The sequence below is a fragment of the Hemicordylus capensis genome, chromosome 4 (assembly GCF_027244095.1).
Source record: "Hemicordylus capensis ecotype Gifberg chromosome 4, rHemCap1.1.pri, whole genome shotgun sequence".
Taxonomy (NCBI): Eukaryota; Metazoa; Chordata; class Lepidosauria; order Squamata; family Cordylidae; genus Hemicordylus; species Hemicordylus capensis.
Genome location: NC_069660.1, coordinates 94,939,203 through 94,963,610, shown reverse-complemented (window position 1 = coordinate 94,963,610; position 24,408 = coordinate 94,939,203). Strand labels below are relative to the sequence as shown.

The 24,408-nt window shown below is 43.3% G+C and overlaps 1 protein-coding gene and 1 long non-coding RNA gene across 3 annotated transcripts in view; one reads left to right on the top strand and one right to left on the bottom strand.

Annotated features, from left to right (window-relative positions):
- LRP8 (LDL receptor related protein 8) overlaps window positions 1–24,408 on the top strand; it is a 311,838-nt gene that overhangs the window by 254,915 nt on the left and 32,515 nt on the right. Inside the window, exons 5-11 of one of the 2 annotated variants that reach the window (XM_053247667.1) lie at window positions 606–974; window positions 7,852–7,974; window positions 8,277–8,399; window positions 17,831–17,950; window positions 18,081–18,206; window positions 19,581–19,752; window positions 23,268–23,495. In XM_053247667.1, coding sequence (XP_053103642.1) covers window positions 606–974; window positions 7,852–7,974; window positions 8,277–8,399; window positions 17,831–17,950; window positions 18,081–18,206; window positions 19,581–19,752; window positions 23,268–23,495 — 1,261 coding nt within the window. The remainder of the gene's footprint in view (window positions 1–605; window positions 975–7,851; window positions 7,975–8,276; window positions 8,400–17,830; window positions 17,951–18,080; window positions 18,207–19,580; window positions 19,753–23,267; window positions 23,496–24,408) is intronic. The other variant, XM_053247668.1, reaches the window with a different exon arrangement.
- Window positions 336–24,408, bottom strand: part of LOC128323832 (uncharacterized) — a 31,136-nt gene continuing 7,063 nt past the window's right edge. The window contains exon 3 of the long non-coding RNA XR_008306484.1: window positions 336–942. This is a non-coding gene — a long non-coding RNA (uncharacterized LOC128323832). The remainder of the gene's footprint in view (window positions 943–24,408) is intronic.

Here is a 24,408-nt window from a genome sequence, read left to right as displayed (position 1 = left end):
CAGAAGAAGGCAGATGTCTGTGGTTTCACCCCTCCCCTAGCCTCCCTTGTGTGGAAAAGCAGAAAAACGGCTATGCAACCTGTGCAGCCTTTGATTCTTCAGCTGGTACTGTGAACCAGTCAATCATACTTGCAGGGGGTGAGGGTGGGAAGCCAATGTAAGCTGAAGCCTCCGCATTCAGGGGAACCAAGAGTCAGCTACACCACAAGATGCACTGCATGGATATATCCATTCCCTGAAATAGGACTCACTCTGCAGGTGTGCTTTTGAGAGCAGTGGAAGAGGATGAAGATGGCAAGGGAGATTTCACTCTTGCTTGTTACTGAGTCATTTATTACTCAGTTTACTTGAGTAACAAACAGAAATGGAGTCTACCATAATAAAAGCCATGTTCACAAATAATAAAGCTATTTTACAGTACTATTACAGTACTATTAATAATAATCACAGTAAGCACGTGTGTTTTCCAGGTAAATAAAAAACAAAAAGAGATGTAGGAGGGAGGGGAAGATGGTCCTTTGATGAAAGGATGAAAATGTGGAAGAGAAATGCTGTCAGGTAGGCTTGAGCTCTTCAAACTCATCTGCTTTACTTTCCGCCCAAAGTCTGTTCTTCCAACGAGTTCCAGTGCAGCAACAAGACCTGCATAGCTGCAAACTTCGTGTGTGATGGTGACGATGACTGTGGCGACGGCAGTGATGAGAGGAAGTGCCCACCCCTCCGCTGCAACCCTAACGAGTTCCAGTGCAACAACAGCTTGTGCATCCTGGAGCTCTGGGTCTGTGACAACCATCCCGACTGTGAGGACAACTCCGATGAGTCTGTTGAGAAGTGCGGCTACAAAGTCAAGCCTCCACCCACAAGCACCTGTGCAGCGCATGAGTTCCAGTGCAACAATGGAGAATGCATCCATTTAAACTGGAAATGTGATGGAGATGAAGACTGCAAAGACAAATCAGATGAACAAGGCTGCCGTGAGTATCATCAAGGTGCTGAATGGGAAATGGGAAATCAGATAGGCTTGTAAGAGGTTTTTGTGGGCTTGTCAACAGTTGGTTCTCCTGAGATGATAATCTGTATACCCTGATCTTGTTCATGTTTACTTGAAAGTAGACCAGAGAGTCTTGACTCATGTATATCCCAAGAGGACCACTCTGACCAACCCCTGGGAGGTTATCTCTGGTGTGTTAGGTCCTTGTCCCATAGTGACTTTTAATCACTCAAGATAATCTGCAAACTGGTATGGCTGAAATTCAAGGTGGGAGAAGGATTGTCTCAAGATGAAAGCTCTGGAATCACAATCCTGAGATAACAGCTGAATTTTAATTGTGGAAATGAGCCACAAGTCATGTATTGAGGTGGCTGCTGTATCACATTTGTGCCTTCAGGTGGGCAGTTCATGATCGATTCACTGATTGGTTAGCTAATTTTCTTAATCCTGTCCACAGAAGGCATGTGCAATATAATTTTCTGCCCATCATGCCAGAAGTCTACTGAAGAATGTCAGTACCTGCAGCTGGACAAGCCAGTATTTCCAGCACACATTGAGGCTGTTCTCAGGTGTAGCCTAACCCAGGCTAGAGATGCCCAGCCTATATGAGGCTGTGCTTGAGAACTGCCGGGATCAGGCCCGATCCTGGAGGGCTAGCACCGCCTAGCCCAGGCCTGCTCAACTTAGGCCCCCCAACTGTTTTTGGACTACAACTCCCATAATCCCCAGCCACAGTGGCCAATAGCCAGGGATTATGGGAGTTGTAGGCCCACAGCTGCAGGAGGGCTTAAGCTGAGCAGGTCTGGCCTAGCCTGTATATAAGCCCAGCTGTTAGCTGAGGTTAAGGGAGGAAGTGCTCCCTTACCCCCAGCAACCTGCTCATGTGCAAGCATGGGCTGCTTCCTGCCCAGCCACACACAGAGACGGGCGCCTAGAGCTCCCGTCTCTTGGGAGAAACCCCCAACACAATGCACGTGTCACACACTGCATTGTGGGATTAATGGAGGCCGGGACAAGTTCCAGCTTCTGATCAATCCACCCAGCTCCATGCTGCACAGAGCAGGGTTGATCGGTGGGAGCATGGAGCGCACTCCCACCAGGCTTACAAGAATCATCTGGGGGCAGGGGCAAGGTTTGGGAAGCTTTCCCATCTGCCTGCCCGACCGGTAGGTCGGGTGAATGGCCCCATTGTGTGCTGAAATTGAAACTCCTCTCATGTATGAACTTAGGTTGTTAAAGGCCTTGAGTTACTGAATAATGGATTTCTCTTCAGTTAGCTTTGTGTCTTTCACACATTGCTGCAATGTTTTGGAATGTTTCATCCATTTTTCAGATGCTAAATAGCTTAAGCCGGCCTTTCACCCAGAGACACACAGAGAGAGAGAGAAGGTAATGAAGAAAATGTTTCACTGAAATATTCATATTTGCAACACTGAAATGGAGATGAAATATTTATACTACAGCTATGTATAAGCGGTGTGGCTGAAAAGCAGCCATCTGTGGAAAGGTGGACAGTTCTCACTTCTAAGGAGGAAACCTTTTTAGCTACCTCTGAATAGCCTCCTGCAATTTGCATACAATTATTAGGAATCATGAAATAGCATATGAATCTTATGCTAGGAACTAAATTTTACTCTGAAGCAAAGTGCCCTCCCTTCATGTGTCAGTTGTTGCCTTCCTTCCTTTGCTCCCAGCCAGGCAATGGATGAGAGGGAAGGGCCTTTTTTTATGTTTCAGATGTAGTGGCATGGGATGAAGCCACACAAAGGGGCTCCCAAACCACTTTGGTAATGTAAAAGGGGCCATCTGTTGAACTATAGCGATGAATTAATATAATCACTATTAATTAATGTCATTCCCTCAGCTGCTATGGAACTGCACCCAATGTATGCTTATTCATTTTTCAGACAGGGTGGTTTTTAAAAACAAACACACACATACATTATGACAAAAACAATTCATGAAAAAAAAATTTCCTCTTTCAGCATAATAAAACCCCTGCACTACTTTATGCATGCCCACTTGTTTCCTATCCCCTTCCCCTTTAAACAAACAAACAAACAAAGGAAAAAACAAATGGGAGAAAAGACTCCAGTCACAGAATCACCCAGCACCACTTTCTAGAAAAAATCTATCACAAGACAAACTATTCCAAAAATGGTTTCCAAATTATCTGGAAGTTGTCATGAGCTCCCCTCTTAAAATAAGTGATTCTCTCATAAGCTGCCAAAAGCAATAAGTCAAAAATCTATTGTTCTACCTCAGGAGTATTCTTAACTTTTCATTTCTATAGTACAAGGCATTTAGCCAGAACTAATGCCTTCCAATAACCATGTTTTTGTGCTTCTAAATAAATTCCAATCACTTGGAATTTTAACTGAAATTATTCAGTTAAAAATTTCAATTTTTTAAGCTGTGTTTTAACTGAAGTGACATATGAGGTAAACCAAACTCATGCTGAATTAGTGAAAAGGCTTTAAATGAATCAGAAGAAACCCTAAGTTGATTAAGCATAAAAATGCCCTTTGAAATCCACCCTTTCTACTGAGCTTCCAATAATTTTTTATGTGGGTTACCCCAAAGCGTAAGCTCACAATATATTCATGTATGTTTGTTTATGATGTTTGTATTTTTAGACTGCTTTTTGTCTCATAGACCTCAAGGTAGCTTCCAAGAATTAAAACATATGTTCGCAACAGTGAAAAACAATAAGATACAGACCAAAAATAGGAGCAGGACATAACTAAAAAAAAAAAAAAGACGACCAGTGTCCTCTCATGGCCTGAAAGCTTGGATAAAAAGACCAGCTTTCACCTGCCTGCAAAAGGCTGGGAAAGAGGTAAGGGAATGCATCCCTATAAGGAGTGAGTTCCACAACTGGGGGGCAGCAGCTGAAAAGGCCCTGTCTTGCCTGCATGACTGCCAAGCTCAGCCCGTGCCTGCACACAAAACAGAGCTTCCCCAGACGCTCTTGTAAGGTGGGTAGATTCACTTTGGAACAGGCAGACCTTCAGATACCTAAGACCCAAATCACGTAGAATTTTAAAAGTCAAAAACCAGTAACTTGAATTGAACCAGGGAAACAAATGGACATCCAATGCAGTTGTTGCAGTACTGAGATGATATGATCCACCTGAGCAGCTCCAGATACTAACCTGGCAGCCACATTTTGCACTAGCTGAAGTTTTCAAATTTTCAAGAGCAGTCCCACGTAGAGTGCATTGTGACTTGACTAAGGCATGGGTAACAATAGTGAGATCTGCTTTTTCAAGGGAGGGCCACAGCTGGCACACAAATCAAAAGGCACTTCTGGCCATGGCTGTTATCTGTTGTTCTAGGAGCAATGTTAGATCTAGGAGGACCCTCAGTCTGCACATGCTCCTCCAGATGGAGTGCAACCCCATTTAGAACCAGTTGAACCTCCTACTCCCTGATTGGCTCTCCTACTTACCTTCAGTACCACCATCTTAACTAGATTAAGCCTCCATTTATTTGCCTGCATCCAGCTCATCATTGTCTCCAATCCCTGGTTCAGTCCGTCCACCAACTTCCTGGTATCTTATGATAAAGTGAGATTGAGCTGGATGTCATCTACATATTGGTGACATGACAACCCTCTCTGGGTTCATGCAGATGCTGTACAACATGAAGGAACAAGGTTTAACCTTGCAGGACCCCAAAGGCCATGGGGCCAAGCAGAAGTTACACTTTCTGGGCTCTCCCCTGAGGTAGATTTGGAACTAGTCAAAGGCTGTATCTCCTAATCCCAACCCTGAGAGGTGGTCCAGAAAGGTTGATGGTATTAAACATCACTGAGAGGTCCAGCAGAAGCAACAGGGACACACTATACCTGTCCAGTTCTCAGCATAGGCTATCCACCAGGAAAACCAAGACAATTTCCCCCCAAACTCAGGGCAGAAGCCAGATTGAAAAGGGTCAAGATAATCCATTGTCGCTCTACTGAGTATTTAATAAAATATCAATACCCATGGAAAAATATATAATAAAGATGTTGTGTCAGAATACAAAGTCCAAAATTCTCTGTAGATATTCACTCATGGAGAGAAAACCATGGTAAGCTCCCTCAGCAAACTTAATATGCTCGCTTTGATATGAAACTTGACATCAGCAATCCAAGGACTGCTCTTGTCCCCAACATTTGTGTGTCATACACAATAGAGGGATGTCAGACATTTAAAATAAATCTGTTTTGAGGCCAGCATCTATCATTTGTTGTCTTAAGTGTTTGGGATGAATGAAAGAGTGGGCTGCACATTAATGATGACAATTAATGAAAATACTTTGGCAGAGAAAGAGAGATGAGCAGATGAGCAAGGAAAAGATTTATTTAAGAAAGCAATCTGCAGTGGCTGACATTTCTTGATTTTATATTTTTAAAAGCAATATATAAAATCAAATATTCATCTAATGTGTTTCTTATTTACCAGTTACATTTACGAATATTCTATTAGTGAATCAAGTATACTGTAGAACCACTTCAACGAAGCTACAACTTGCAGGCCATATTAATAATTTCATATGGGCAAGTTACTGGGTTGTTAATAAACAAGGAAGAACAGTTTCAGTTCCAAGTTGGCAATTTAAAAAAAAATGGAACTGCTTTTTCATTAATTTTGTCCTTAACTCATTTAAGTCAACTCTAAGGAGGCTAAATGGGCTTAAGATGAAGTAAACTGTGACTGATTGTTGCAGCCCTAGTAACTCCCCAACTATTAGATTTTGGAAGGTAAACATAGATAAGATGCCTTTAGAAGTAAACGCACAAGACATTCAGAGCAACTTCTCAAGCAGCAACGTGAGCATGTGTTGCCACAGTCTGCCACATATTCATTTTGCCAGCGAAAGGGCTGCTCGGTTGCCGAGCACTTGCTTTGCATTCAGATGGTCTCAGGTTCAATCCCTGGCATATCTGGGTAGGGTGAGGGGAACCCGCAGTCTAAAATCCCGAGGAGCTGTTGCCAGCCATAAGCATAACCCTGCTAGATCAGGCCCCAGGCCCATCTTGTCCAGCATCCTGTTTCACACAGTGGCCCACCAGAAGCCCACAGGCAAGAGGTGAGGGCATGCCCTCTCCCCTGCTGTTGCTCCCCTGCAACTGGTATTTAGAGGTATCCTGCCTTTAAGGCTGGTGGTGGCCTATAACGACCAGACCAGGGGTGTAGTTATAACTGAGCAGATGGGTTCAAAGAACCCGGGCCCCCAGCTTCTGAGGGGCCCCCAGTTCCACCCCTCCCTATTTTCTTCATTATCTCCCTCACTCTGAGGTGCTGCCGGGGAGAGGGGTGAACATGGGCCCCCTTTCTCCTAGCTACGCCTCTGTACCAGACTAGTAGCCATTGATCAGTACTGAGCTGGATACACCAAAGGTCTGACTCAGTACAAGGAAGCTTCCTATGTTGGTGCACTTCTGGGGGGGAAACACAAGGTCTGTTGTTGGATGCCTGAGTGCAGTTCTGCAGTTCTGCTTTTCAATATATATTGTAATCTGCAAATACACTTTTTGTATGTTATACATTGTAGGACTTAAAAGAAATATTAGGGATAAATAGAAACGATTTAAAGCATTTGTGCCAATATTCTGTTTGCCAAAGCAGGGCTCAGTGTAGTGATCCCGAGTCCCAGCTGTGTGTTGGTCCTGTGTGATGGATTACACCATATCATGTTTGTGTGCCTTATCGTACCTGCTGTGTTGCTTGTTGCCTCCTTGCTATTTCCAGGGCATTGAAGGGCCATAATTTCTGATCTTAGGGACAGTTTGGGAAATTGCCAAGGAGATTCTGCTGGGAGGCTCTGGGATCACATGAATTAGTGTCTGCTTCGTATTGCTCGAACTACTCAATGGCAGTGATTTTCTGTCATTTAGGATGAGGATGCAATTCCCTAAGGGGGTAGCTCTCAAATGAATGCTTTCAGTTTATTCAGAGATGCTGCAATAGTTATAAGCTTTGAAATTCAGCTTGGAAGTTGCCCTTTTGCACCATCTAAAGTTTTCACATTTTTTAAACTGACATATTTATTTATTATTATTTATTTTATTTTATTGAAGATTTGTAACAGATACAGTGAATCCTGCTAAGTGAAAGAGGTGGGGGATAGCTGGGCAGAAAAGGATGTCCGTATAGGTTCTCCTACCACTTTCAGCGGGAACAAAGGAAGCTGCCATATACTGAGTCAGATGATAGATCCATCTAGCTCAGTATTGTCTACACAGACTGGCAGCGGCTTCTCCAAGGTCACAGGCAGGAATCTCCCTCAGCCCTATCTTGAAGAAGCCAGGGAGGGAACTTGAAACCTTCTGCTCTTCCCAGAGTGGCTCCATTCCCTGAGGGGAATATCTTACAGCAGTGCTCACATGTAGTCTGCCATTCATATGCAAACAGGGAAGACCCTGCTTACTAATGGGTCAAGTCATGCTTGCTGCCACAAGACCAGGTCTCCTCTCCTTCTTGAAACTATACCAGTGCAGTGTAATGTTGGACTTGAACAAAGGAGGCCCAGGTTGAAATCTATCCTCTACTATGAAGTCCACTGAATGACCTTAAGTCTTTCAGCTTAACTTATTTCACATGGTTGTTGAGATGAAAATGGGTAAAACCCACACATGTCACCCCAGTATTCCTTGGAAAAACAATGGGATGCACATCTAATTAATAGAATATGGTGTCGTGGGCAGTACCTTAGAGAATCTTTCCATAGAGGTGGTGCTCACCTGAGAAATATGGCAGGTTCCGCCAAGTTTCAGAATTGTGGAGAGCAATGCTGGTGATTGCTAAATGGCTTTAAAGTATTTAAATACACAATTGTTTGCCATATTTATTTTTTAATCCTTTGTTTTCAAGCCCTCGTGACCTGCAGCCCAGACGAATTCCAATGTGGTGATGGGACCTGCATCCATGGAGCGAAGCAGTGCAATAAAGTGCACGATTGCCCTGACAACAGTGATGAAGCTGGCTGTGTTAATGGTAGGTATGGCTGGTGTCTTGCCACAGGGCGCAGGAGAAACCTTTGCTTGAAAAATCACACATGCTCAGAATAGAAAGCCCCCCTGTCAGTGCATGAGGCTTTCTTGAGGAGACTTGCCCCTAGCTTCAACAGACATCACTCTCTGACAAATCTCTTTTTGTATGTTGCAACTAAATATCCCATTGCTTAATTCCATCTCATTTCTTCTAAATTACACTCTTTTGAGTCTTAATGTCCTGTCTTCATTTCCATGTGCCTAATCTTACTCTAGCTGCTTTCCCTCCCTTGCCTGACACAACAGAAGCGGCGTGCGAGAGTCCCACCAAGTTTCAGTGTAAGAGTGGAGAGTGCATAGAGGAAGTCAAGGTGTGCGATTTACAAATGGACTGCAGGGACTGGTCCGATGAGCCTCTAAAAGCATGTGGTACAGTAACTCCTCTTCTTATTTCTACCTTCTTCTTTTTTTAACAACCCTCCCATTTTCTGTGTGAGTAGGACTGTCACAACAGGAACATAGACACAGATGACACAGATTATTTAGATCTTCCAGACTGGCTTTCAGTTGGGCTATTGGGTTGAGACTGCTTTGGTTGGCCTGATGGATTATCTCCAATTGGCAATCGACAGAGGAAGTGTGACTCTGCTGATCCTTTTGGATCTCTCAGTGGCTTTCGGTACCATTGACCATGGTATCCTGCAGGGTTACTTGAAGGAGATGGGATTGGGTGGCACTGTTTTCCAGTGGTACCGTTCCTAGCTCTGGCAGATTCCAGATGGTATCACTTGGACACTGTTGCTCTGAAAAGCAAGAGCTAAAGTGTGGGGTTCCACAAGGCTCCATACTGTCTCCAATGCTTTTTAACATCTACATGAAATTGCTGGGAGAGATCATCAGGAAGTTTGGTCTGGGATGCTATCAATATGCTGATGACACCCAGATCTAGTTCTCCTTACCAACTTCATCAGGAAATGACATGAGCACCCCACTCCCTAAGTGCCTTTCTGGAGGCATTATTGGGCTGGATGAGGGATAACAGGCTGAAGTTGAATCCAAACAAGATGGAAGTACTGTCTGTAGGTGGTCGGGATCTGAGAGATGGTTTAGATCTGCCTGTTCTGGATGGGATTGCACTCCCTGAAAAAGATCAGGTTCATAGACTGGGAGTGCTCCTGGATCCCAAACTCCCCTTGTTTCTCAGGTTGAGGCTGTGGCCAGGAGTGCTTTTTATCAACTTTGGCTGCTACGCCAGATATATTCATTTTTGGAGACAAATGACCTTAAAACAGTGGTACATATGCTGGTAACCTCTAGGCTTGGCTACTGTAATGCACTCTACATGGGGCTGCCTTTGTATGTAGTTCAGAAGCTACAATTGGTACAGAATGCGGCAGCCAGATTGGTCTCTGGGTTTACCCGAAGGGACCATATAACACCGATTCTAAAAGAACTGCACTGGCTGCCAATATGTTTCCAAATGAAGTACAAAGTGCTGGTTATTACCTATAAGGCCCTCAACAGCTTAGGTCCAGGGTACTTAAGAGGGCACCTTCTCTGTCGTAAACCCTGTTGCCTATTAAGATCATCTGGAGAGGTCCGGTTACGGTTGCCACCAACACTTGGTGAGTTGGTGGCAACTCAGGACTGGGCCTTCTCTGTGGCTGTCCTGGGCTTTAGAATGTGCTCCCTGCTGAAATAAGAGCATCTCCTTCTCTGTTTGTTTTTAGGAGGACCCTGAAGACGTACCTATTTCCCCAGGCTTTAAACTGAAACCAGATTTTTAAAATTTAATGTGTTTTTATCTATTATGATTTTTATCTTTTTAAAATGAATTTTAAATATTTTATATTTTATATTATGTTTAAATTCTGTACACTGCCTAGAGATTTCTATATTAGGCGGTATATAAATTCAATCAATCAATCAATAATATGGCTGTTAGTGCCTCTCCATCCTGCTTTCCCTATTTTTCTGCTCTCCTTGTTTCTGTGTCTATTGCATGGTTGTAAAAGAAACTGGAATCCAAATCCATAAACTGTAACTTTTGCATTGTTCTAAGTGAATACCCTCTTAAACCAGGAAATAAACCTGGGCTGCTTACAAAGAAGTTTTATCCCATTATGAGATCAGGAACTTCTCTCTCTCTCTCTCCTGGCCACCTGCTGGTTCTAATTAATTGTTGGTGTGGTTAATTACTTAATTAATTAATTAAAGCCAGGATGTACTTGAAAGAATAAATATCCCTGGAAGAATTTATTCCCCATAAAAATGTATCATGTAAGCTTACCCTGTGTCACACTGAAATCCCTGGCCCACGTGTTGTTCAGCTTAATGTAGGCTGTGTCAATCCACCCATGCTGCTACAGGCTCCTAGTCAAATGCTGGTGGTCACAAGAGTACAAATGCTTGAAGTTAGTATGCTCACATTCTGGAAGCACTACTCAAGTTGGAAACATACCACTGACAAGCAAAGCAACATGTTTCTGATCTAAATAGTGCTTCTGGAGTGCAGGAGCACTACCTTACGTGCCGTGCAGGCAGATTGGCGCTGCCTGTGTTATGCTGTGCTGGATGTTGGCCACTGTGAGCTATGAGGCATTAGACAAAACAAAGTTAAGGTATCATACAATCATATATGGTTTGGACATATGATCTGAAGATTTATTCAGAAATAAAATCCTGATTGCAGCATTAAATAAGCCAAAATATATTGATGGAATTAATACCACCACTACAGTCTTCTCTTTGGCATGTCCTTTTATGTGTGTGTGGTCATAAATTGAAGATAGGGCATTCAGTGCATTTCTTCAGATTTGAAGCATATAAAAAATCCATGAGCAGAGGTGTAAGTTCCCTTTCCAGGATGATCAAACCAAGCTATTCTCATTGATGTGAACATGACTGAACTGGTACACTGATGAATGTGCTCTTGGGCGTTAACAGAGGCTGACTCTGTTCCTTTGACTACATTTTCAAAAGGAGAGTGGAACAGATTTAAAAGGGCATCTTTCATTCATTTGAATTTTTATATGATGGCTTTACATGTATGTATGTATGTATACTGCTGAACTTTATTGCTGATGATTCTATGGGGTTCTTATTATTTACTTAGCATCAATAAGATGTTGTACAGGACACATCTCTGTACCTCGGTCATGTTTTTCATCTCTTTACCCCAGTATCTAGTTCTGTTAGGCATTAGCAATCTTACCTTACAGATGTAAAGATCTTTTTTATAGAAAGCACTTATAAAATGTTAGTGATAGAATAAACAAAGGTTTGGGAGTCTGTCCAGTCACTATTACTATATAGATCAGGGTTTTTGTTGTTGTTGTGACTGAAGAACTGTGCATGTTTTAATAAAGGTAAAGTGTGCTGTCGAGTCAGTGTCAACTCCTGGAAACTACAGAGCCCTGTGGTTGTCTTTGGTAGAACACAGGAGGGGTTTACCATTGCCATCTCCCGTGCAGTATGAGAGGATGCCTTTCAGCATCTTCCTATATTGCTGCTGCCCGATATACGTGTTTCCCATATTCTAGGAAACAAACCAGTGCGGATTCGAACCGGCAACCTCTGACTTTCTAGTCAAGTCATTTCCCCGCTATGCCATTAGGCGGCTCAGGCGTTATTAGGTGTTTTAATACCTTACAAATTTCCCCATTGAGCCATTAGGTGGCTCATTAGGTGGCTCAGGTGTTATAATAAAGATAAAGTGTGCCATCAAGTCGATTTCGACACCTGGCACCCACAGAGCCCTGTGGTTTTCTTTGATAGAATATAAGAGGAGTTTACCATTGCCTCGCAGTATGAGATTATGCCTTTCAGCATCTTCATGTATCACTGCTGCCTGATACCTTACAAATAAAGATGCTCTAAGAAGCACTTTCCTTATCAAACTGCACAGCTATAGACCTGCATCCCCCCAAATATTTTCATGTCAATGATCTGGTAATTTATGTTGTTGTAAACTGCCTTATAGGCCCAAGAATATACTATTCATAGCATGAGCCTGGAACACAGCTCAAGGAGTATGGTGGTTGTGGTGGAACACGGTTCAAGGAGGATGGTGGTTGTGATTGCAGCTAGTCTTGATGCAGAGATGAGGGATTCCTTTGTTCTCCTCTAGAAAGATGAGAGCTGGTCTTACGGTAGCGAGCATAAATTGTCCCCTTTGATATGCAGGGTCTGCCCTGGTGTACCTTTGGATGAATGTGTAGGCAATACTGAGCTAGATGGACCAATGGTTTGATTTGGTATATGGCAGCATCCTATGTTCCTATGGATAACTACATGTAAGCTCTGTCTGCTATAGGATATTCCCCTTCATGGGGCCACAGCTCAGGGATAGAGCATCTGCTTGCATGTAGAAGGTCCCAGGTTCACTCCCTGGCTTCTCCAGGTAGTGCTGGGAGGGAGTCTTGCCTGAAACCCTGGAGAGCTACAGCCAGTCAGTGTAGACCAGTGTTTCTCAATGTTTTTGGAGTCATGGACGGGTATATTCTTTGTGCTCAGTCTCCCGGACCAGCAGTTAGTAAAGAGGTCACCCCACCTTGCCCGGTACCCTCAATTTCAAGCCGGGGTGTGTGTGTGTGTGCGCTTCCGCAGGGAGCTCTCCAGAGCTCATTTCTAGGCAGGCAGCCCTCGCTGCTGGGATAACACTCATTTAGCTTCCCCGAACTGAACGTTATCCCAGCAGCGAGGGCTGCCTGCCTAGAAATGAGCTCCCGAGAGCTCCCAGCAGCGGTGGCCCCCATTGGCTGGAAATAGTTTTGTGGGGGGATTAATTCCTCATGGACCAACATGGACCGGCACTCAGCTCCTCACAGACCGGCACCAGTCCATGGACCGGTGGTTGAGAAACACTGGTGTAGACAATACTGAGTGGGATGGACCAATTGTCTGATTTGGTAGAAGGTAGCTTCCTATGTTCCTGTATGAAAGCCAACAGTATCCATTCATATTTCAAGGCACAGGAATACTCTCATAACTGATTACACTGTCTTGAATATGGTACCTATCCAGATAGGACAAAATGACCTAGCCAGAGATGAGAGCCTTAGGGTATGACTTCTGCACTTCACACACAAGTTGCCTTGGTGATCTTTGCACCCATTCAGGTATTAGGTGTACACCTATTATGAAGCACAGGAATGATTTGCAGAAATGTATCTATTTCTGGAACTGGAACATGCTTTTGACTGCTATCTTTTGACAGCTGCAGAGTACTACACTGCATAAACCTGTCATACCCTAGTTGCAATGAGATAGTTACAGAGCTTAGCTGCAAAGCCCCACCGTAAACAGGAATCACGATTAATATGGAAGGCCTTTCTTGAGTTCCAACAACCTTCAGTAGTATTTGTATGGATATGGCCTAATTGGCTCATGGCCAGGCTAGGGAACAGTTACAGGCAAGATCAATTTGAATAATGAACAGAAGCCAGCATATGCCATCATGATACAGGCTACTACTCTGTGAGTTTGCGGTTGTTAATAACGTCCTTAACTGTGACCTCTCTGATGGGAAGGGCTGAGCATGCAGCACCAGGCTGTTGGGCAAGCCTCTCCCAGTGCAGCATTTCCCAGAATTTCAGTTGCTATGTTCTTCCATTTCCTTCCACGGTTCTTCACTTGCCCACTAAACAATGGCATTCAGGAAAGCAAAAAACTGAACCGGCGGGGGCCAGGAACAATATCAGCTTTGCTCTAACAATATAGATCCAGGCAGGTCCCAACAAATCTTCTTACCCCAGGACTTCTGCATTTAACTGTTCAGCAAATCTCACACCAGGAGCAAACATTGTTCCTCAGTTTGTGTAGGTTAATTGAAATGACAAGTGGAATGTTGTTTCGGGCATGGAAATGACCTCCTTCAACCCCTCAGCAGTTTAGAGTTGCCGGGATAAAATTGTAGTGGATTTTCAATTTCAGCTCCTGCCAATGGGGGAACAAATGATCCTGGCTTTGTTCATATAAGTTGTCAGAGCTAGACAGGATTATTACTGGCAGGGTGTCTAGAAATGCACACTCCTTATTTTCCCCAGTACATTGTGCTACATTAATCAAGTGGAATACGTTATATAGATTTATTTAATTTGTGCTCTTAATTTTGATTGCAAAAGTTTAGTACGATATTGCTACCACTATTGATGGGTGATAAAGTAGGATCAAGAGGGTAGTGTGCACGTAACACCTAATGCTGTTAGCTTCTGCAGGTCTAACATGGAAGCAAAAATTGTGAAACAGGCTGTATCTCCTCAGTCACAATCAGTGTGACATAAGATAGCCTTGTGGTGAGAGCACTCCTGACAGAGAGCCACCACCTTTGGGTTGTACCTTTTCTGTGGCGCTGTTTGAACATTCTCCCAGCTGCATGGAAACCATTCCTACACGTGCAGTTTCCATGCAACTGGACACTGGGCAACAGCCAGACTAAGTTGATTATGAGTGATTTATTTATTTTTTATTTTTTTATTTTATTTTATTTTATTTTATTTTAACATTTATATCCCACTCTTCCTCCAAGGAGCTCAGAGCAGTGTACATGGTTATCTTTATCCTTGTAACAACCATGTGAGGCAGGTTAGGCTGAGAGATCCATGACTGGCCCAGAGTCAGCCAGTGAGTTTCATGGTTGAATGGGGATTCGAACCCAGGTCTTCCTGGTCCTAGTCCAACACTCTAACAAATAGGACTATGACTGATATGTCTCACTGATTTCAATTGGGCTTAGTCATGACTAACTAGTCTGGGAGTTGCATACTATGGTCAGATTAACCACATTTAGACACAGAGCATTTGACTTTTCTGTTGAAACAACTTCATTGGTTACCAATTCATTTCCAGGCCCAATTCAAAGTACTAATTTTTTACCTTTATAGCTATTTATAACTTAGTTCTGGAATACCTAATGGCTTCTTCCACTTGAGCCTTCCCCACCCCCACCCATTCAGATATCCCATGGAGACCTTTTCTCCTACCAATATATGAGGTGAGATGGTTGGGACACAGGAAAGGGTCTTCATGGTGGCTGCACCAGAGTTGTGAAAATCCCTCCTAAAGGAGACCCACTATGCCCTTCCTCTGCTTGTTAGATTTATAAACTGTTTTCCCACCAAAGTGCTTCAAAGCAGTGTACAGCAACAGAATGGAATTTTCCACATTGCAATGGAATTCTACAATCTATAATTTTGGCACCTGATGTGCCTGAATTGGTTCAGCGCCTCTATTGGGAAGCACCGAACCAGTTCAGGTGCCAGCATTCAAACTGGTTTGGCAGGGCAAGGATTGGGTCCTTTTTTAAAAAGTGGGTAAGCAGGATATTGCCTGCTCCTCTGCCACCCCACCACTTTTCTGTGCACAGTACTTGCTGTTCAAAAGGCCACGTGTGCGGTGTCCATGTGCATGCCAATGGTTGCGCATAGGCTGCTGGGAGCAGTGAGCGCCATGCCCAGAGGAGCATCAGGTAAGGTCCTGCTTACTTTTTTTTAAAGGACCTGATCCCCGCCCCATGTGTGGCTGCCCAAGCCATTTTGTGCACATCCCTGCTGTTATGACCCCAGATCATAGACCTCCGAACTGGGGACAAGGAAGGGAACATAGGAAGCTGCCATATACTGAGTCAGACCATAGGTCCATCTAGCTCAGTATTGTCTACCCAGACTGCCAGCGGCTTCTCCAAGGTTGCATTCCTCCATCTTCTGAACCCTACTATCCAGGTAGTACTAGAACCACCAGTCCCACCTTAACCAGTCTGTCCGGAAGGATACTATGATCAGTGGTTACTGATCAGTCCAGTAGAACCAACAGGGATGCATTGCCCCTTTAACTCCTGCGGTAGGTTGTCAACCACAGTGACCAAAACAATTTCAGTCCCATAACCAGAACAGAAATCAGGCTGAAATGGATCCAGACAGTCAGTTTCATCCAGAAACTCTTGGAGATGGCTTACCACTACCCTCTTAAATGTATTGCCCCCAAATGGCTACTTAGAGACTGCTTGTTAGTTGTTTAAAAAGGCAGAGTCCAGCGAGAACTCCTCTTATACAGGTTTCATCACAGTCTCCTTTAATGGGCTGGTACTGCACCTTCCAATAAGGAGGGCTTTACCATCCTTGCAATCCATTCGACTAGGCTAGCTTTAGCTGATTTGATCAGCCACAACAGGCAAGGGTGAAAAGAGCACATAGTTTTACTTCCAAGAATCCTGTCCACGGCCTTGGGCGAATCAAGCTGAAAAGAATCCATAACACAAGGACAGACAGGTGCCATGGGTATATCAGTCAAAATGACTTTATCCACAAAGTGAAATGCTACCAACAGAAGCATGCTGAGAGCACAACTACCCTGATGTGGAGGATGACCCCCACACATCACTGGAGGGCATCTCTTAATCATGTGAGGGGATATTGATCTGAATCGCCCCTCTACACATGCTCCCAGACCCTGTTTAAACAGCATGTTGATGCGTCCTCCAGTGACAAAAATGTGGGCATGTTCTTTTGGTGTGACCCCATCCTACTTGCGTCTTGCAGCCGTTGCTTCTCTGAACTGGCACAGTATCTGATTGATCAGACTCAGATACATGCATTTGAATTCAGGTTCACGTGCATTTGAATTCAAGCAAGACTAGGTGGACGGGGTTGCAGTAATCTGTTGTGGCACCATTTCCCCTACAGAGGTGCTCATCAGGCATCTCACCAGAGAGATAGAATCATGTCAGACTACTACAGCCCTGCTCCCCTATCCACGCGATCTTGGTTGATGCTGCACTTGGAAGTCTGGAGAACAGAACTGGGAGATATTGGATCCTCCCTGATTATCCAGCCATGTCTCTGTTTTACATGCCAGGTTGGCATGCTCATCCAGAATTAAATCCTGAATGGCCACAGTCTTCCCATTTATCAACCTGGCATTATGTAGCAGAAACTTTACATATAGGGGCCTGTTGCTTATCAGGGCATAATTCATCTCAGCCTTGGTTGGGGTGTCCGACCAACCGAGATGGTACGACCAATCAGATGTCCGACCAACCTAGCCTAAGAAACACTGAAGGGAGAGAGAAGAGCTAATCAAAGAGAGGGGTTCCAACCTGTTCAGGATGAGGTTGCATTCTGCCTAAAAGAGCAGCGTTCTGAAAGAGCTTGCAGGTTCTCTCACTGAAAGAGCTTGCAGGTTCTCCTGGACCCAGTGTTGCTGCTAGAGGACCAGGTAACTGCTGTGGACAGGAGTGCTTTTGCACAGCTTTGCCTAGTATGTGAGCAGCCATTCCTTGAGATGGCAGCACTGGTCACTGTGATCCACACCTTGGTCCTGTCATGTCTGGATTACTGTAATTTGATCTACGTGGAGCTGCCTTTGAAAAGCATTTGGAAATAAATTAATTAAATTAAACATGTGACATAAAGAAGTTCTGATGCTGAATTAATTAATAAGAGATTGACTGCAGCATTATTTCCATAGCTCTTTATAGCCTTGAGCATGCACTGGGGATAGAGTAATCCTTGGATTTTTATTTTTATTTTTAGCTAGCTAACAAATTGTCTAATTCTATCCCACTTCTTGGCTCAACAAGTTAAAAAATATAAAGTGGCAGAGGAAACTAAAGAGATGCAAGTTAAAGCAAAGAGTTCTATTAGCAGATCCTCTTAAGAACATTCAGATCACTGTTCTGGAAAAAGCAAGAGATTTGGTGGCTATTTCTATTTAGGTCCTGCTATATGAACGAATTTTCTCCAGTGATAGCTAAAAATTGCTGAACCCATTTGATACTCTGACCTTTTAAAAAACAACACCACAAATTTGCAGTCTTAGGGCTGAACGTTGTCTAGCCTTAATGATCCAAAACTCTCTTCTAGGTATGAATGAATGTGCACTCAACAATGGTGGTTGCTCCCACATATGCAGGGACTTGAAGATTGGCTATGAATGTGAATGTCCTCCTGGATACAAGCTTCTAGACAAGAAAACATGTGGAGGTAATTTGCATGGCAACAGCAGTCCCTTGTGTTTTGCTGTGCAAGCATATAATTATAGGCATTCCAGGATCACTCTATCCTGTGATGACTTGATTTGAAGTTACTGATGGCTTTCAAACTCTCCTTCCAGACATAGATGAATGTGAGAATCCTGACGCTTGTAGCCAGATCTGCATTAACTACAAGGGAGACTATAAATGCGAATGCTACGAAGGTTATGAGATGGACACCCTGTCCAAAAACTGCAAAGCTGTAGGTAAGCAAATGCTCAACTCCAATTTGCATAGCATCATGCGCTTTAGAAAGCCAGGCAGCCTTGAGGACTGAAAGAGTATAAGGGAAGAAAGACCAAAGGAAAAACAGAAGCCAAACTAGCCAATAATTTCCAGTGGGGTGAAGGGGCAGTACTGCCTCCACATATCTGTGTAGGCAAAACTCCCCCGATTATTACCCGGAATATTTTGGTAGTGTGGGTGGTTTTTACGTTTAAACATCAACTATTTGAAGGTGAAATCAAGTAGGAAAGTTGCTTACAGAAGTTAGTAAAAGCAGCTCAGTTAAAAATAGTAAAAACATTTAACTTTATTAGAATAATTGCTATGCAGATAAACCTTTCAGTTGGTTCAGTCAAAGGGATAAGAGCTTGCTTGTTCTCTAGAAGATGCAGTTAGATCATTTGGACTAGTTAAATGTGGCTTGCCTTGGTATAGCATGTGGAGGTTGTTTTCATGCAGAACAGAGTCCCATGTTATCATGCCACTTCTACTCTCTTGGCTTCCCATGTTCACATTGTACTGGGTGGGGGTGTGTGGTATGATGTTTGCTATAGCAGAATATTTTCTTCTTGCTGTAGGGCTTGATTCCACTTATAGTCAGTCTTTGGTTCCATCCATTCTATTTTCCCGTTATTAGCTGCAGCTGCACTCTTGCACATCTACTAGAAATCTATAATTCCCCTCTGTTTCTGTATCTAATCCAAGGTGATGGTTGTTACCTTTAAAACCCTACATAGTTTAGGCCTTGGGTACCTTAAGGACCACCCGCACCTGCATGATTCTGCCTTCCCATTGTGTTCTTGGGGGGAGACTATGGCCCAGATGCCATGGGGCACTATGGCTTCCTCCATAGTGAGATTCTGGAAATCTCTCCCCCTGGAGCTCATGCAGCCACATCTTTTTATGCCAGGGGTTCTCCACTTTGGGTCCCCAGCTGTTGTGGGACTATAGCTCCCATAACCCCCAGGCACAAGATCCAACAACTTCTGAGGACCCAAGTTTCAGAATCCCTGCTTTAAGCCTTTTGATGTCTTATAAAAAGCTTATCCATCCTCTTGTGCCTTTGGACTAAATTTAGGGGTCTCTCTAATTTGGACTCTTCTTTAGAGTGTCTCTTATTTCTATTTTCCCCTGCTGTTTATAGCACATGTGACTTAGACGTTCTGCTGAGGACAATAACTACTGTGGACCCTTACTGTTCTAATAGCCAGTTTCCGTGGATCTCTATTATTTTCCTCCCAGCTCAGTCACATTCTTAAGAAAAAGCAACAGAAATGAGAGCTCATTCGGGGCCTGTGCTATTCCATCAGCTGCTTAAAAATAGAAGTGATTTGTAAAGTTCTGTTCTGTCGCAGGAAAGAGCCCATACTTGGTTTTTACGAACCGTCATGAAGTGCGCAAGATTGACTTGGTGAAAAGAGACTACTCTCGCATCATCCCTATGTTGAAGAACGTGGTTGCTTTGGATGTGGAAGTGGCAACAAACAGAATATACTGGTGTGATTTATTCTACGGGAAGATATACAGGTGTGGGAGTGCTACTCAGCTACACTTATATGTATTGCTGATTGCTGTGAAATCTCATACAAACATTGCTCTATTATTCTTGGACTGTGAGCAATGGTCACTGATAGACTATGCCCCATGGATCTGTCTAATCATTTTTAATGTCAGGTATGGTAGAGCCCATTGCCGCATCTTATAGCACTGTAACTGTAGGACTGTCAAAACTCAGTTCTCTGTCTTTTCAGTGTGGCATCAGGAATGTGCTTGTTGAAAAATGTGCATCTGGGAGCCTTTGGGGTACAGTGCCCAGACACACGTGCTGAGACAATATCTAATTACACATTGAAACAGCATTAAAGCCAACCATCCTTCTTGTGCACTCAGATCTGAATTACTATTGCCGCCTGCTGCACCATCAGTGGTCCTTCATGGTGGTTTTCAGTTAACAGTCAGAGGCAGGTTTCACTAGATTCAGTGAGCTACAGACCAAAAGGGTGACTTTAGGGATCAGCAAGCCAAATCTCAGAGGGAAGGAAATATTTCTAAGCTATGGCTGTTTAATAGCACTCAAGCAGCTAGATAGGAATGCCATGACTTACAGGCCCTACTGAAAAGATAGAGCAAACAGCAAGATAATGGAGGGGAGGAGGTCTTAAACACTAAGCTTTGCAGAATGTATAGCAAAAGGCAAAATTGGAGCTGCCCATTAATTCCTGGAGAATTGTTTAACATGTTGTGTCTCCTAGAGCTTACTGGCAACAAATACTTTTTCAGTTTATGATTTAGACTTCTGTTATTGTCAAGAGTTTTAATTTCCCCCCTGTTACTACCACCAGTTATGGCCATTGTGCCCTGAGCCTTAAATCTGTAGTACATTTTTGGTTGTGTCTAGGTTTTTTAAATCATCAGTGATACTTTGGGACCTATATCAGGTGCATTTGACTTGTGTTCCCTTCACTATAAATATTTGAGCATTTGTGTAGTCAAAGAGTTACTAGCCTAAATATAATACTGATTGAAAATGGTAGGGTGGGAGAAGTTTCTGACTTCAGCTTTCTGTGCTTCAAAAGTGTGTGTAGACAAACAAATCACATACCTATGTTGTAAGCAATGTGGAACAGTACATCGCCTGATAGAGACAGTTTGGCCTACAGTGAGCCAGAACCATGTGACTTCTGGCACAATAAAGACTGCTCCTCAGTCTCCATCACAGCTTTTAAAAAGCAAGTGAAATCTTGGCTTTTTACCCAGACTTTTATATGAACATAGTTTTTGTTGCTGCTGCTCTCTATTTTATGGTCCTATGGTGTATATTTCTAAAACTTTTAATTAGATTTGTATTTTTATATTCCAATATAATATTCTTATTTTATTTTATGTTTTATAGTCTTATATTGTTTTCAGAGTTTTGTAAACCTCCTTGAGATTGTTTTAATGAAAGGTGGTATAACATTTTAATGATAAATAAAATAAGTATTTGGTCAAATGCAGAAATCATGATCCTGGTCCAACAAACCATAGTTTGTTGGGACAGGATTAAGCACCTGGTCTCTGTTATCCTTTCACCCCTTTCCTCCTCCCCTCGTGCACCAGCCTGTATTCAAGACTTTTTGGTTTCTTAAGCCACGGCTCCACATTGCATCCAAATTGAAGAACTCTGATTAAAGCACTCCATACAAACCAAGATATCAAACCATGATTTGATCCCAGTTTGATATCCTGGTATGTACAGAGTGTTTCACAATTATTTCCACAGTTCCCCAAATTTGATGTCATCTACTACTACTACTTTTATACCGCTTTTCAACAGAAGTTCTCAAAGCCATTTACATAGAAAAATAAAGTAAATAAATAAGATGGCTCCCTGGCCCCAAAGGGCTCACAACCTAAAAATTAAATACAAATGAAATGCAAGGTAGAAACCAACAACAACCACTGTGCATAAGCTGTGCTGGAAGTGAACTGGGCTAGTTGCCCTCCCACTGCTAAATATAAGAGAATCACCACTTTAAAAGGTGATTGTGGTTTAAGAAGCCGGGATTTGTTCCTTTCAGCCAAGTATATGAGGGGATAAGTGACTGAAAAGGGTCAGGAGTCGTGTGCCTTTCTAATTTCAGAATAGTCTGATGTGAGTATGAAACAGGCAGCTGGCAAAGACTTAGGGCCTTCTGCACTGTTGCAGCTTGTCCTCACATCTGATCATTTCAACAAAGACACATGCACATTCTCAAACATGAGTAAGGGAATATATTGGCAGTGACCTAGTAAAGTCACATAACTATGGCAGATAGAGACTGATGATGATAGTATTTATGCAGTACTTTAGAGTATCCAAAGCACTTTGTATATATTATCTCACTAATTCTTCCAACAATCCAGTAATATAGTTATTAACCCCATGCTGCAGAAGGGAATTGAGAGACAGTGACTTGCCTGCACTAGCAAGTGATGAGTTCATGGCTGAGGCAAGAGTTGAACCAAAGACTTTCTGTTTCTTAGTTCACACTCCTAGCAGCTGCACCATACCAGTTCTTGTGGAGAAGATGTTGGCTTCCACTAGGAAGAGAAGAGCTCCATCTACTGCATTCTCTAGGGACTCAGATGGTATCATCTATAGGATGCAAGTTAGGACTGTGACAAATCATAGTACCAATGGAGCTAGAGCATGCATCCTCTTTTCTTGCATAGCAGCTGTGTAGAACATGGAACATTAGCTACAGGCCCACAAGCCAAAACTGCTTTCTGCTGGTCCATATCAAGGTAGTCAGCTAAGCTTTAGCCTCCTGGTGGCTACATAGGTAAATAGCAAGAAAAAGCCTCTCCAACCCAGCAGAAGAAAGACAAGGTAGACAAAGCCTGGTACCACTACTACATTTGTTGGCGCCTTTCCTATTTCCCTCAAGAACTTGACATTCAAATGGTCATCTCTTCCTCTGGCATCCTGTGGGAAGAATATCTCCTGCAAGAGACAGCAGCTGGTTGGCCAGCTACCAAGATATAGTTTACTAAGAAGCAGAGGGACAATGAGCTGCATCTGACACATGTCCCCCCAGTTACTCTGCTTGAGTGTTTGCTTCGTCTACTCTCTCAGTTTTTGACAGTGAGGAAGGGGAGAATGACGGGTGGCTTTATTGGAGCAATCTTTCCTTCCCTCCAGCAAAACAATCATTTGCCAGGAAGACAACTGCTCATCAGCAATGGAAGAACTAACCCATAGAAACAATGGTTCACACTGAGCTGTGCCCCTTTCAATCCTGAAACATGCAACTAAAACAAATTTGCAAAATTAGTTTAGTTTCATGATACCATTGCTGTAGAATTTGGCTTTCCTTGTTGCAAAACTTAGAATTAGATGTATGCAAATGCAGAATTTTCTTGTCCTGATACTGATGCTGCAATTCCATGCCTTTTACCTTTTTGTTTCTTTTTCCTCTGCAGAAAGGCTGTCATTCCCACACTGATCTCCCCCCACCCCCCACCCCAGTATACTACCTCCTGCAATAAACATAGTGACAGTTTTGGTCTCTTCCCTGCAGTGCTTACATAGACAAAGCCAGTGACACAGCTGAGCAGGTGGTTCTAATAGACAGCCAACTCAACTTGCCTGAAGGTTTAGCGATGGATTGGATACACAAGAACATCTACTGGACAGATTCGGGAAACAAGACCATATCTGTAGCCACAGTTGATGGAAGTAAGAGGAGGACACTTTTCAGTACTAACTTGAGTGAGCCCAGAGCCATTGCAGTGGATCCAACACGGGGGTAGGTATGAAAGTGAGAGCACTCTGTGTATGTATATATTGCTGGAAACATTCCTTGATTTGCAAATATCTCCCTTATGCCTTGCTCCTTCCTGCTCCCAGATCATGATGTGCAGTGCAATGCAATGCAATCAGGGTTTATTGTACAGGCCATTTGGCTAAGACAATCCATTTATTATAACATACAATGACTCTGATTATGAGGCAGACTGATTTTGAAATCATAGTACCAATAAGATGCGAGACTGATTCATGAATTGCTCCATGATTAACCAAGGGATTGGAGTTCGGATGAGCCCCTGGTGGCGCAGTGGTAAAACTGCCGCCCTGTAACCAGAAGGTTACAAGTTCAATCCTGACCAGGGGCTCAAGTTTGACACAGCCTTCCATCCTTCTGAGGTCGGTAAAATGAGTACCCAGAATGTTGGGGGCAATATGCTAAAATCATTGTAAACCGCTTAGAGAGCTCCAGCTATAGAGCAGTATATAAATGTAAGTGCTATTGCTATTGCTATTCGTGAATGGATAGGGTTCTCTATACTCTTAATACTTCCTTTCTCAGAGCAGGAAGTTGAATCAGATGGCTTTTGCATCCTTCCCATACCTAGTGTTGTTTGAATTTGAGGACTCAGATTGACCCACCTCAGTTGGATTCTATTTTATGTATTCACAAACTGGCTCCAGCCTGCTAATGTTAGATGAAGAATATTTGCATTTGTCCATAGCTGCAATCAGGACCAGCTCCAGGTCTCAGAGGGCCCTCTGCACATGAGTGCTGTGAGCTCCTTCTTCCATAGCAGGGTTTATCTTGGTGCCAGGGTGGAATAAAAAGGGTTGTAGTCCAAGAAGAGGCTGCTGGCAGCTACCTTTCTTCAGGTGACAAGAAATGATGTGGGCTCCCACTATCTCCTGAG